Genomic DNA, 14,404 nt, shown 5'->3' on the forward strand with positions numbered 1-14,404 from the left:
GAACAATTCAATGATCAGGCTACAAAACAGCATTAAATTATGTCGGTTGCAATGTTTCCAAAAACAAATCCCTTAAAAAAAATGAATTTGCCATCCTTGATCATCAAAAGTCATGCGGTCAGTCAGTATACAATGAAGGAAGTTTTAAAGGGGAAAAAGGGACAGCAGTGTTGAAATTCAGTGAAATGAAAGCCTTGAGCAAACGAGTGGATTTGGGGCTAGGCACCAGTCAGTACACCCCAAACAACACACAGGGAGGGACCTACATTTAGGGACTCCCAAAATAGCATAAATCACACCCATGATGTTCATATTACAACAACGGTGCATTTCTTACACAAACACACACAAAAAACAAACGTCATTTCACTCACATCAACACTCGAAACAACAGAACCAATCAACCAATCAGAAGGCTCTCTGTTCAATTTGAGAACACAAAAACATTAAGACACTTTGCTTTGATTTTGTCAACACGTTTGTAACAAATGGGACAAAGGCTTTGGCATTCTTTTAATAAATCATTGAGATATAACTTGGGATAACTTCCCCAAAGGTTAGTGCAGGCTTCAAAAAGCACTTTAAAACAGTAAACTCCACAACCAGCAAATAACATTAGAAAATGTATCAATGGGGTGACATTCAGTCAACTTGATTGCAAGTGTATGTATTAAGGACCAAACCATTTTGCTGTAAAACCTGTGTATGAATGATCAAGTTACTGAGAGGGACAACAAACAAAAACAATGAGAAAAAAATTGTGAGTGTGTACCCTCTAAATGGACACTTTTCTTTTTGAACTTTGCTGCATTTTTTTACATCATGAAATCATCTGTTACATCTGTAACTCGCAGTGTGTGCGGAACCTTGAAAACCTCAACTTCAACATTCAGGAATGTTTTTGTTCGTTTTCTCTACACAAGGACTTACTCTTGATGTTTGACTGAATCCACAATATCGCTTCCTTGAAGTTAAGTGGGTTTACAGGAAAAAGGGCTTTGGCAGTCAAGTTTATGTTCTTATATTATTACGGTAAATAAAGGATTAATAGCATGACACCAATGCGATCTAGATGTCATTTACTGACATATATCTTGGAACATTTGGTCATCTCTGGCATGCCATTTAATATTAACAATGCGATCTGCCCAGTGTGTAGACAGCTATGCACAGTTAAAGCAAAAGATTTTAAATGCTGTGCAGTACACCATTCATGAGGAAAAAGAAATCACTCTAACCCAAATCAGGTCAAAAAAGGAAAAAAAATTGGAGACATTATGTATACATCTTGAATCCCAGAATTCTATTGCAGGTTTGTTCATTTTCATAAAGCACAACAACATAGAGCAATTAGCTAATATATATCAAACTAACAAATTCAAACTACAAACAGATTCAAATAGGATAAGCAATGGAGTGATTTTTTTTTTCAAATGGAATAACATTACCCATCCTGTAATTGACATTAAAATTTTTTTTGTTCTTTTGAATTAACTATTGAAAAGAGAAACAGGCAGGTGTTCAGTCTTAATTAATGTGTGTTAACACCTAGTGGCCAAACTTTGTAATTGCACTTAAAAAACAATACACCCCTTTTCCCAAGGCTAAAATGTTCATCACTACTGTATTATATCTGGTCTCTGCAACTCAGTTTAATTGTATCCCAGATAAACAACATCCAATACTGGCATGAGTTTGTTTTCACTTTGACAATATTTAAGTTCTTCACATATGTCTCCGTTATTTAAACTGCAGAAACCTAGACATTCTGCTGCTAATTCTTTAAATGCTCAGTCTCCAAAAATGCTTGGTAGTACGGGGTGGCCTCAGAAGCCAAGGTGTTAAGCGCTGTCTGTCAAAGCCTGGGAAAAGAGACAGAATATATTAGATAACCGAGAGCTACAAACATGCCAAATAAAGCTGCCAAGTCACAGAGTGATGCTCTGCTACACTCCTTGCCTTCTCTGGCATGCTGTAGCCTCTGCCAGACTGATAGCAGAAGAACTGAACCCTATTTTGCTCCCTGCAAGACCCAGCCCCTGGCTTAATTCCAGGTGTCTAGTGGTTTACTGTCACTTCAAAATTAAACATGATGCATGGTTTAACCATGCATATGCATTTGGGATAAGTCATTTAACATCACAAGTTTATTCTGAAAATTTCTTAACTGGGTCAAATGCATGTTAATGTGAAATCTACACATAATACCAGTAAGCAGTCACAGACATTTTACTGCAGTCACGCATTTTCTAAGAACCCCTGAGGTAGCTAGCTACATGGTACAGTTTGTCTCCCACAACACCTATAGCCAGCCACTGATGGAATCACAGTTCAGAGGATTTGGACAGAAAGATAGCTAACTGGAAGCCAAACTGTGAGCCAGTCCGAATTAGCACCAACTTGGTACAGCCAGGACATATTCTCCTTTGCATTGCTTTTCCCTTACTTACTAGCTAGGTAGTGAATTATTGTTGTAGAGGATAAGTACTGAATTTAGCTAAGCTTGTGTTTTTGTTTTTTGGCCATCTGAATAGCAAAACAGCTACTGGATCACATATGTTTGCTACCAATGTGTAAAGCCCTGTTAAATTTTAATCAATAATCAAACCACCCCATCAGCCAGAGATATACAGCGTTTACACTGACATAAGAATGCCTACAGAGGGGAAGAAAAAGATGCAGCAAAAGTTGCTTTAAGATTGTATAATTGTGAATGCATCCCTACTCTACCAGTTAGAGGTGACAGCCCAAAATATTTCAGGCATGTTTGGATGGTGCTTACCCACATAAACTCATTTTTCTGAATTCATACCAGCCAAATTAAATTAAACTGTTGGTTATGACTAAACAACGTGAATGTGAATCTACTGACAAAAGAGCAGTGTCCAGTTAAATCGGACACCAGCACAAACCAACCAACTGGCCTCCCTTCCTTTATCATTTTTGGCAGTTATCACTGAGTTATCACCACTGTTAACAGTGTCATGAATGCATGTAAAACAATAATACTTTGATAAATATGCCAGTATTTTTAGCCTTTATACTGTCTAAAATATGGAAAACTGCAATCTAATCACTAAACCATCATTATACAGGAGACCGGGTCCTTGTTGCTGGTGTATGATGGGTCAAATTCATAAAAATGATATGCTGTTTGGACTAAGAACCTTTTGCATGGATCATATTGCAAAGACTCCATCCAACACTGCAGCAAAAAAAATCAATACTGTCACAAGGTCACATCAGTGACAGCTGCTGCACACTTTAGCAGCAAGTATGAGTCTCACAAACAGGGTCTAAAGGTCCAGTACCTTTAAGAGGCAGCCAATAAGTATTCATTCCCTCACCTTCTCAGCTGTTAATTGGCCCTCAGTTGGCAGGTTAGCCTGGCCTGCTGGCTTTGATTCGGTGGGTGCAGCTGCAGCAACGGGTGGAGCTGTCTCAGTGGGCGGGGCTACTGGGTCAGGCATTTGCTTCCCCGCATTATCATTGGGCTTCTGCTCGGTGCAGTCTCCACCCAGCCCTTCAGTGTCAGGTGTCACTTTCGTCTCGCCCTCCCCTTCAGAATCCTTAGGCCGTTTTGGGGATGTCTATAAAGATAACACCAGAATTAAAAGCAGGCAATCAATAACCTTCCTCTGTAAAGTGGTGATATTTGAGAGTGTATAAACTGGTACACAATGTAAAAAATTAAATATATGTATAATGGCAGAATAAGAATGTAAAAAAGCACTGAAATGCAACAGAAGGGAAGGGAAAGTACAATGTTTTCAGGTAGATAGCACAAAAATCGTCTTATCAAGACAGCTTGTTCCTGCATTCGGCTGTAGGATCATGTTTGTGATAATGTGAGTGAACATTTTATGAGGAAGGTGATTTTATGACATGATCAAGAAATTGCTAATAACAGAAACAGAGTATTCTGAGCTACTGAGTGCTTATTTCTCTCAACATGAGGAAAACTGCAAACCATTTGGCATATTACAATAAGCATATCTTCAAACAGTTAAAGCTGGTCAAGATTAAGCCAAAGTGTTTTGTTTTGAATTACACACAAGCCCATTTTTTGGATGAAGACATAAATTTCAGAGGGCTCCCAACTTTTTATACTTTGCTAAGCCCTCAAATACACAAACTGATTAACATAATCAGGAAAACTCCACAGCCAGTTGAATTAACAATAAAAATAAATCCAATAATCTCAAACGGCTTTAAACAACAGTTCGGTACACAGGTACACAGCACGTAGTGGTTGATATTGATGTTACACCGTACCTCCAACGAGTCCTCCGCTTTCCGCTTGGCTCCTCCCTTCTCGTTCTTTTCGTCAATGACAAGATTGCCCTCATCCTCGTCGCTGCTGCCATCTGCAGCCCCCTCTCCTTCCCCCGGGCCCCCTGCCGGCTCCCCTGTACTTTTCGGTGTGGCCTCCTTTTTCTCTGGCTGGAGAGAAGGAGGGGGGTGACAAAGGGAGACAATGGAAGAGAATGCATAAAAAAGGAATTCCATCTGCAGTTAAAAGGCAGGCCCTGGCAGGTACAGCTACGCAAACAAATTACAGAGAACATCAACTCCGTCCGCACACAGATGCTTCTGCGTGCTCTTCAACAGCGTTTTCACACTCACCTCGTACCCTGCAGCCTTCACTGTGGGGTTGTTCTCGATCTCCCAGAGGCCGTCGCTAAAGCCTTTCCTCTTGGTAGGCTTCCCAAACTTCTCCTTGCACTCCTCATATGGAAACAGGTCCTTGGGCCCCAGGAACGCCCTGACGGGACAGGGATTGCAAAGCACGTTGCACACAGGCAACAATCTTACACACGAGACTTACTGTTGGACTATGACTCCATTCTAATCCTGGGAACGTGCAGACTGGCTACCTCACCTGAAGCCCATAACCACATGCAATAACTTGTGAAAGGTTAACCTGGTTCAATCCTGATGGCCCATAAAATATCTATACTGTATATTGAAATATATTTTACATAGTGATTTTTTTGGCTCAATAAATATATTTAAAATAGGAAAATTATCACTGAATTGGTATGCTGCAACATATTTCCACATGGGGATAAACAGCTACATCATGGAAACTGTCCTGGGGGACAGACATCCAGGGCAATAGCTATAGAACTCTGCCCTGCATACACCATGTACTCACGTCTCGTGGGTACCAAAGAAGAACACTTGATACTTGTTGGAAGGGGACTTGACCGCACCTTCTGGTGGCTCATCAATCTGTGAGATGGACAAAGAAAAATTTCACATTCAGTCTTTGAAAAACCACACTTTAATCAAGGATGTTTATTTTGAAATCAATGCATACTAAAGACAGCAGTTAGCAATCAAAATCCTTCACCAGTCAGCTGCTTCTGGTTGCAAGATGCACAGCATCTGCTACATCTGATGTTACCATAAGTGTATGGTCTGCCTATCCATCTCTCTCTCTCTCATATAAATATATATATATATATATATATATATATATATATATATATATATATATATATATATATATATATACATACACATATACATATATGTTTCTATATACTTATAACTACAAAATAATAATATATTTAATACATTTCTTTATAGTAAAATGACAACCCAATATGTGAAAAAATGAACCTTTTCACTGTTTTGTTAAAATAAATGAAGCTCCTGCAAAGAAAAGGTCAAACTATTAAGTCTTGCTTCATACTCAATGTGGATTGGATGCATCAATGTAAAATGTGTAAACAGCTGTTCTATATATCAACCATATATTCAGATCCCTAAACTCCATCTCTGCCTCTGCTGGAGCTATAAATATTATTTGATGGCTTCTTACAAACATTCTTGAAGGGACATGGTCTAAACAAAACATCCACAGCTAGCACAGCATCACAGATGGCACCTCTGTCACCAATCGGGCACTATTAGACAAGGAGGAACAGATGACAGAAAAAGTGCAGGAGCAAAATGTCTGGTCATAATGTACAATATCTGTGTAAACACTGGCTGCCTATATTCAAATATGGTGAACTTTGACCTGGTCACTGCCCCAAACTGTCTGAAAGTAATGAGGCAGCAAGTTAACATTAATGTAGTTAGGTGGCCTTTTCATCCAAACAGAAATGGAACAGCATTTATTGCTATTGTGGTAGCTAAAAGCTATGTCTATGCCAACAACAGCGCACATTTCAAAGGCCATTTAAGAAAAAAAAATATTTCTGTTTGACAAGCATGGATTAGCTAATAAACTTGTGAGTGAAGCTAATGTTAGAATGCTACAATGAAATTAATGTTAGAGTTACAGCACAAACGTCTGTCCCTTTTCATTCCACCTTAAAGGAATAAAACAGTTAACACAAAATGATGCTTTGTCTTCCATGCCATTATTTCCACTGCTTATTTATGCTGGACTGCCTGCTGCCATGTTGTTGGTTCACATTTATAGTTTTCACAAACAGCTGTAACCATTTTCTAAATCAGGAAACAACTCAATGTTTTTACTGAGATAGCCATGCGTTTTTATTAGAACTATATCTGTACATATAGGTATGCCATGAATGCCCTAGTGGTTCAACAAAATGAAAACAAACTAATAAAAAAAAAGATCAAGCATCAAATTATGTATTCTCACAGTACAACTACAGTATCCATGTCCACTTCTTCATATGCTCAACTAATTATGTCCTTAGAGGAGTCTTTGTATAAAGAAAGCAAAGACCCTTTGCTTATGCCTCTAGGCAGATGACAAAATTTCAAGGCAGTGAAAACTATTTTGGCACACATTCTTGAATACAACTGCTGCATATTTGCCCAAACTTGTTTTTGATTGGCTTTGATAACTGATATACACCAGGGTGGATCAAAAGTTGTGAGCCTTTTCCAAAAAGACTATCGTTCATCTGCTGCTCTTGGAAGAATCTCCCTGGCACTGGTGCATTATTCCAGGGATTCCCAGCATCAATATGCATTCATTGTAACACAATTAACCCCGGTGTTACCATAATGTCACCACTGGCAAACACTTTTATACCTAAATGTGGAGATTGAAATTGGAGTGTGTGTCGCTGGAGCAAGGGGCAAGGAGAAACAATTGTTTATCAGATACAGTATTTATGAGTAATATTTGTCATCTTTTTTCTATTTTCAAAGTTACAACTGGAACATGTAGAGGATTGTAGCCCTGATAATAGCTGTTACAGGTCTGTTGTACAGGTTTATTGCTGAAACTTGCTGCTTGCACACTGAAATTGTACATCATCTTAATTTTTATCTGGTTGTACGTCAGGTGCATAAAAGTTACAATTTGCCAAAGATTCTTCTAAGCAACTGCAAGTACAAGCTGCAATTCAGCACCTTCAATACACCACCTTCTTGGTGTCAGATTTCAAGAGGCAAACTTATAAGAAAAACACTGCTAACAAACAATGACAAATGTCCGTTCAATAAGAGAAATGCACTTGTACGAGCCGCTATTGAGCCGTGGCAAGTTAATGTACACCATTAAGATAGTTCCAGCAGAAATAGGCTAATCGCATTAACTGTAACTCAACAAGCAGGAAACCGAGACGACAATGGGAGAGTTCTCAGCTCCTGTGATAATATATGACAGCTCACGATAAGGTAAGCTGAGGAACAAGAATGAAATGAGATATGTTATGTTGCATGGTGTCAATTAGCCAGAAAAGCAAAAAGCACCCTAACTGCTGTATAATGTAGTTTTCAAACCATGCAATTTTCAAGAAGTCTCCAAATAAACAGAGACGGAGACCCATTGACATGTAGCAATCCTCTGAAACACACACCCAAAGGGTTGGTAATTACAGATCAATGCTTCTGATATAACAAGAGCTATTACTACTCATGTATCTCAGACTGAATTCCAGTAGGACAAGGCCCTGCACAGACTCAGGGGAGCCTGACCAATCATAAACTCTCAGAAGTGGGTCAGTGGGCCATCAACCGGTCCAGGAGACATGGGTCATGTGTGCAGTGCCGCCAGTCCAGGAGGGTGAGGAAAACAGTCCAACCCTTGTCATCACTCTCCATGACTGTTATTCAGTCAGCCCTCAATGTTAAGCCTCAGCAGTGGCTGGCTTTCATTCAGGCTGGCCATCAAACCACTGATCAGTTAAGGCTGAGAGCCTTTCATTTTTACAGCTGTCTTTGTACCACAGGTATACTGAATCATCTTTCCTTCTGTGTTTTCTTCCACATTTTCTAGGGAGCTAGATCTTACCAAGTTAACGGGCAGAGCTCCAGAGTGGTTCAGGCAGTAAAAGTGCTTGTTTCAAGCACAAGCTAAGCCCTACAGCCCGGGTTTCAAAACTGGCCAACATTCACTGGGAGCCCAGTGGAACAAATTGGCTGTGTACCACCAGAGATAGAGATGAGTAGGTCAGCCAGGGTCCCCTCATCGCTCCGCTGGATTCCCTGGGACTCACATGGGCACCTATGAAATGGTGTCAAGAATAAAGGAACACCTACTCAGAGTCAGGGGGATGAAGCTACCCTCTGATGGAATTTTTACTGCTGGTGTGCTGTGGTTATTGTGTAATAGTCACATGCGTGTATATCGGAGAACTGAACGCACTCTGCTACATACTCCTGTGTAGGTTCAGCGGTTGTCACTATAGTGGTGACGAATTTAAATGGCAACTACTAAAGCTGAGTGACACAGGTGAGCAATGAAAATTCATTCATTCATTTATTTATTTTAAAAATAAAGCTGACTGGCTTAGCTCAGGTTTCAAAAATGCCTAATTTCAGAGGCAAAAACTGTAACTGAATATCCTGAGCCATTTTTATGACAAACTAGCATAACCTTTGTTGATTATCATAAAGAAAAACTATTAGGGCCACCATTGACCACTTCATACCATTATACTATTTAAAAAGTCTGTTTGACAGTTGGAAAATCATTTGAAACCAGTGTGTATAATCAATACTTTGCCTGGCACAAGTTATCCAACAGCAGCAATGAACCTACATTTAGGGCAGAGTTTGCTTTTACACAATGCCACCCGCTGGCATAACACCCCACTCCCCCCCTTCATATCTAGACAAACCAATGAGAGAAGAGTGCAGAGCCGTTATGTCCCACAGCTTCCGACCTGCCCTGCTGGCGCCTGTCCCAGCACCATCTGCGGCTGCCAAATTACGATTACCATCCCCTCCCCTCCGCCTCTCTGCGTGTATGTGGCATCTACCACCAATGCTCTTGCTGCTGTTGAAAGCAGCTCTGAGGAAATGTTCAGGCAACCTCACTGCAATCATAGCTACACACAGACTACCTCCACCCCTCAAGTAAGCATAAAGAAACCCTCATGTTGTTGGGAAAAATGTAAATATCTCTAAAATGTCCACCTTCATTTTCTAATTTCAGCCTCTCAATCCAGTTTCCCACCTTTTTATCCTTTCCCTGCACACATTACATGCACGTTCCAAGCACTTATCTTGGTCTTGCCTTTCAGTTTGGTTTTAAGGAATGGTTTAAATTCCACCCCAACTGATGTGAATGAAAGGGAGCTGCACACTCCACATCTGTGTTCTGATCCAGACAGGGACCTCTGCCAGCCCTTAATCCCGATCCTTTTCTGGTACTGGGAGTAAACTGGAGGACAGCTCTTGCAGGAACATGTTCAAAGCATCACCATATTCAAGCATCCACACAGCAGAGATATTGCTTGGCAGAGATCTATACTGTAACCAAATTGCTGGGTTGTGGAACAGGGCAATAGTGTCACACCTGTGAAATAACCCTCCTCGGCAACAAGATAAAGGCCTGTCCAATCATCCTACCGTGTAATGGCTTAAATTAAACTTTTAAAAAAAGCTGTAACAGTTGGAACTCATGCATTTTCATTTGAAATAGAAGCACCCCTCAGTTTGGGCTGCCCCAGATGAAACTCTTGAGGGGATCATTGTTCCACAACCTTATCCCCCCCACCCCCCCGCTGTGAAATCTGCCAGGAAACTTGGCGGGGGGGCACACCACTGCTCTTGACGGTTGGGCCTGAGTCACTGCATATGCACGGGTCACCCGCCCGTTATGCTTGCGGTCTGCTTCCTTGTGGGCAGCATGCCAGACCTGCAAACAGCCACCGCAGATCACCTATCAGGCTGCACAGAGAGCACTGTGCAATGTAACAGCACGAGGCATTTCCCTAAACTCTCTGTGGAGACAAGACAAACTGCTTATAAATTAAAGGTTAACCATGACATCTACATGAAATGTCATCACTTATTACATTCATGTATGAGAAGGAGCATGTCACTTTTTACATTCCTGCAAAAAAACTAAATAAATGAATATCTGAAAATTAAACCCACTGAAAGTTTTTGGATATCCCAGGAAGTTGCATGGCTAATTTATAAATGTCCAGATGTCCAGCCACGCAACTCAGAGTTTTACAGGGAAGAATCCTACAAGCTCATCAAGTCTTATGTAATGAGTGTAAGACTACAGATGCTTAAGTTCTTAGTCAGGTTGACCCCAAACCGTGCAAAGGTTACATCTAAAGAAACAAAAAGATGATACAGTCTGACTACGGGAATTCACGTGTTACTGCTAACAGCCATACTCGTTTTTAAATCAAATGACATGATTAGTGGTAACCTAGTAGTGGTAGATGTAAATCACCATCTACTAGCAGTGCTTTCTCTTATTACACTTTTCCATTAATTTCAGTGGTTAAACACGTTTTTGTTTGCTTAATACCTTTACTGCATGTTTGGTTATATATAAGATGGACAAAATCGTTACACTTCTGACGTCTGATGTTCGCATGCTGAGCTGGGATCGGGTCCTCCAACAGCTTTCCTTACATCTCCATGCGAGCGCATCGTCCGGATAACATACACTTTGTCGAGGAAGTTCATACATCAACTGTTTGGTAACTGTTTGATACCGTTACGGTTTCCCGCCGACCAGAGTAACTTTCCGCAGTTCACATTCGCCCGCATCAGAAAAAACCAGGCGGACCCTCGATACTTCTAGCAAGTGCAACAATGTGATAGAATACAAGTGTCATAATCGACCACTGGCATTGCCAGTTAACCAGCAAGCTGGTCACATAGTTAGCTCATCAGCTTGGTAGCCGGAGTACTTTTAAGACACGTAGCTAACTAGCTACCACGTTAAAATAACTAACGTTAGCCAACATTAATTAGGTAGACTCTGTCTGTCAAACTTCAGAAAGATGAAGTAAAGAGTTTGCTGTTGTTAAGGTAAAACATAATACACATCTCAGGCAGCTTAGAACGAACGAATGGTTGTCATTTGCCCGCCCAGTTACACAAGCAAACCTAATTTATGTTTGCATGTTTACGTGCTGACATGCCTGAATTAACTGAATGGCCAAACTGCAGTTCTGCTAGCTAACGTTAGCTAGCTTTCTCTGCACCAGTTTACAGTAGGCCCCGTTTTGAACTGAGAGACTGAACTCTCAGTTAGCTAGCTACGTACCATAACTGCTAAAGACACCAAGGCAATTACCTAGATGTGAAAGTTGGCTAAAAGCACCTTCTGTTTCATGAATGACGTTCAATGCTATTTCACAAAATAACTGTCAATAAATACACATTATTCCCGCCCCTACACACAACTCCGTACGAGCGTGCTGCTAACGTTAGCTACCAAGCGAGCTAGCTAGCTACAGACAGTAGTTAGCGTCAATAAACTTTGTGCTGATAACAGGGGTGGTTAGGCCCAAGTCAGATGGCACTGTATAAAACCAGTACAGCAGTGTCAAGCGTACAACAATAAAGTAAGTTAACTACATTAAAATTATGTCATTAAGTTGCTTACCCTCGCTGGCCAGTGTGGATAGCCCTTCATTTTTGCAAACACGAGATCGCCAGGTTTGTATTCTCTTTGCCTATTCGACCTGGGCATATTCTTTTTTCCAATAACGGTAAAAGTAACAGCACTTTCAAAATAGTTTTGAAAAGGCACCACAGAAATATTGTACCGTAAACACAAGATATCTTATTAAATTAGCAGCCAGCTAGCTATCAAACGCTTCCCACATCAAAATAAATCAGGCGCAAAAATGGAAAATGTTTGCGAGCAAGGTTGCAAACTTTGCATAGTCCGCTCTTGCTTGCAAAGTTGACAAGATGCACCTCACGGATGTGTTTTTGTTTTTTTTTCCGTTCTTTTTGTGGGGAATTCCTGGTTCCAGAAGTCTAACCCACTCTCTTCTCAGTCTTCTTGTTTTTGTTTGAAATTGGAACTGCTTCCCTCCTCCGAACAGAGGCACCCCCTCCTGGTTCCTTCCATCGAGGTTGACTAGTAAGGCCTTGACCAAGAAACGGGCTCCATAGTAAGGCATCGCGCATCGATACAGAAACAAAGCGGGTTAAGGTAACTGGCAGGTGAAAACCAGCAGTGGCACGAACTTGATACTGTTTATAGTTTATACTAATTATCACATACACTCTTCAGTCGACGAGTGTAATTTCATCCTTATCCAAGTGCGTCTTCAACACTAACACAATTTTTTCTTTGTAGGCAAAGAAGAATTGTTAACGTTTGTTAGCACATCCTTTTAAATTTTTTGTTCAAGCGTAAGCATTAGGAAGACATGATACAAATCTTGAGTGTCAGAAAGCTCTTCAGTGACCATGATATGGAAACCTTGAAGGGGGTAATGTTATAGAATATAGGCTATATTGGCCTTGAGTAGGTTATTTAAGTATAACCATTTAAATAGAGCTAGCCCAACAATTCCATCCACTCCTTTGTTTATCAAAAAAGGAAGTAACATTCCAGTTACATAAGATGAAATCTTTCTGGCATTAAAGCACATAATTTCTTTGGAAAGTAATTTATTATTATTATTATTATTGTATTAAGATATATTCTAATATTTTAAAATGGACCCAATTGTTGTTTATTTGACTGAGAAAAAAATAACATAATCATATGCCAATAGTACTTATAGTGCAGTATTGATCTGTCTTGGTCATTTCTGTTTAATAAACTGCTTGCATAAAAACTAAATGTCTACATATATTCAAATTGCCTGGAAGTTGTGAAACCCCATTAAAATTATTTATTTGTAGCTGGCATCAGAAGACGAAAAATTGTAACAAAAAGGTTCACGATCCGTTTTAGCCCCTCCTTCACACAAGAGTATCAACAACAGAGAAAATAAACGTATGCCTACATCGAGATCCAGCTCTGCTTCAAAGACATTTTTGACATCTACTAATATAGACTGGAGTGGTATGACATTTGACAGCATGTGCCTTATACTAAGAAATAATACTGTCATGGTATGAATAGCACATTTTACTAATGCAGGCTTTCAAGTGCCAATGGAAAATTTGCAAACAGTGAAACTGTGTAAAGTGGCATTGAAACGAATGGTTCGCTTTCATTTAGCTGAATGAAGCTGCTTCTCAATTTCCTTAAAAATAACAGGCACGGGTTGTATAATTCCAGTCAGGGACTTGGTGGAAAAGCCTTTAGAGTAATGACTGAAGGAGGTTTTCACTTATTTTTAGAAATTATTCATATAATTTGGTTGTGATGACCTTCCCTTCAGTTGGCACTTTGTTGGTTTTTAGCCCAGGGGATCACAGACTTAATTAAATGCATAATCATGCACTGATATAGCATATGAATGTCCTTTTATTGATCAGATTTGTATCTTGAGTGATTAGTAGATAACAATTACCATGAGAAGTCTGCTCAAACACTCACCAGGTGGATAGGCTCAAATGTGGCCATCAGCTCTTTGGTCTTGTGTAAGGGTTTCATTATGCACAAAATTCAGAATAGATCCACTGATCTTTATGCTGTAAGTCGGAAGTTGTCCTTCTACTGTTATGTGGAGCACGCTGTCGCATGGTGTATGGTTTTGATGATATGGGCGCAGTGAATGGCATACAGTGTCCTTGTAATGTATAGAATTTGCACAAAATGTGCAGTATAATGCATTTAAACACAGCCTCTGCATCAACCACTGGAGTGCCTGCCATCTGAGGGGTGAGTTATGCTGTAGTAACTGGTTGCATGCAATTATCTACTCTGCTATGCCAAAGTTAACCACTCTCACAATGTGCAGTATGTAACAATAAGTGTGCATTCGAGACAATCACAGCTGCAGCAAGAGACATTTATCTGCAACTGGTGATATTGCTGTCTGTGCAACAGGAGCTAACACATGTCCTAAGAATCAGCTGTGGAGAATGTATCTGCCAACCATTGCTCCAAAAAGAACATGTACATCTAAACCAGTTCCAACTTTGCTAAATCACATATTTCAGTGTGTTTGTAAGATTCTTTCCAACATATCAGACAGACACAGGAAATTACATCCAGGCTCAATGTATAAAGGTAATGTATGAGTAAAGGCAGTGGGCACATACACTTATCTTGGTTTCATGTTTCACAGAAAATTGA

General features: G+C 40.1%; 1 protein-coding gene across 1 annotated transcript; it reads right to left on the bottom strand.

The window, feature by feature from the left end:
* Window positions 1–1,518: 1,518 nt before the first annotated feature.
* On the bottom strand, window positions 1,519–12,257 carry LOC118796379 (hepatoma-derived growth factor-like). Its single transcript, XM_036555228.1, has 6 exons — window positions 11,801–12,257; window positions 5,159–5,235; window positions 4,627–4,765; window positions 4,276–4,443; window positions 3,348–3,590; window positions 1,519–1,862 (listed from the first exon to the last, which is right to left on the bottom strand). The coding sequence occupies exons 1-6, from the start codon at window positions 11,885–11,887 to the stop codon at window positions 1,842–1,844; spliced, it is 735 nt and encodes a 244-aa protein (XP_036411121.1). The 5' UTR covers window positions 11,888–12,257; the 3' UTR covers window positions 1,519–1,841.
* Window positions 12,258–14,404: the final 2,147 nt, after the last annotated feature.

Source organism: Megalops cyprinoides, chromosome 21, assembly GCF_013368585.1.
Source record: "Megalops cyprinoides isolate fMegCyp1 chromosome 21, fMegCyp1.pri, whole genome shotgun sequence".
Taxonomy (NCBI): domain Eukaryota; kingdom Metazoa; phylum Chordata; class Actinopteri; order Elopiformes; family Megalopidae; genus Megalops; species Megalops cyprinoides.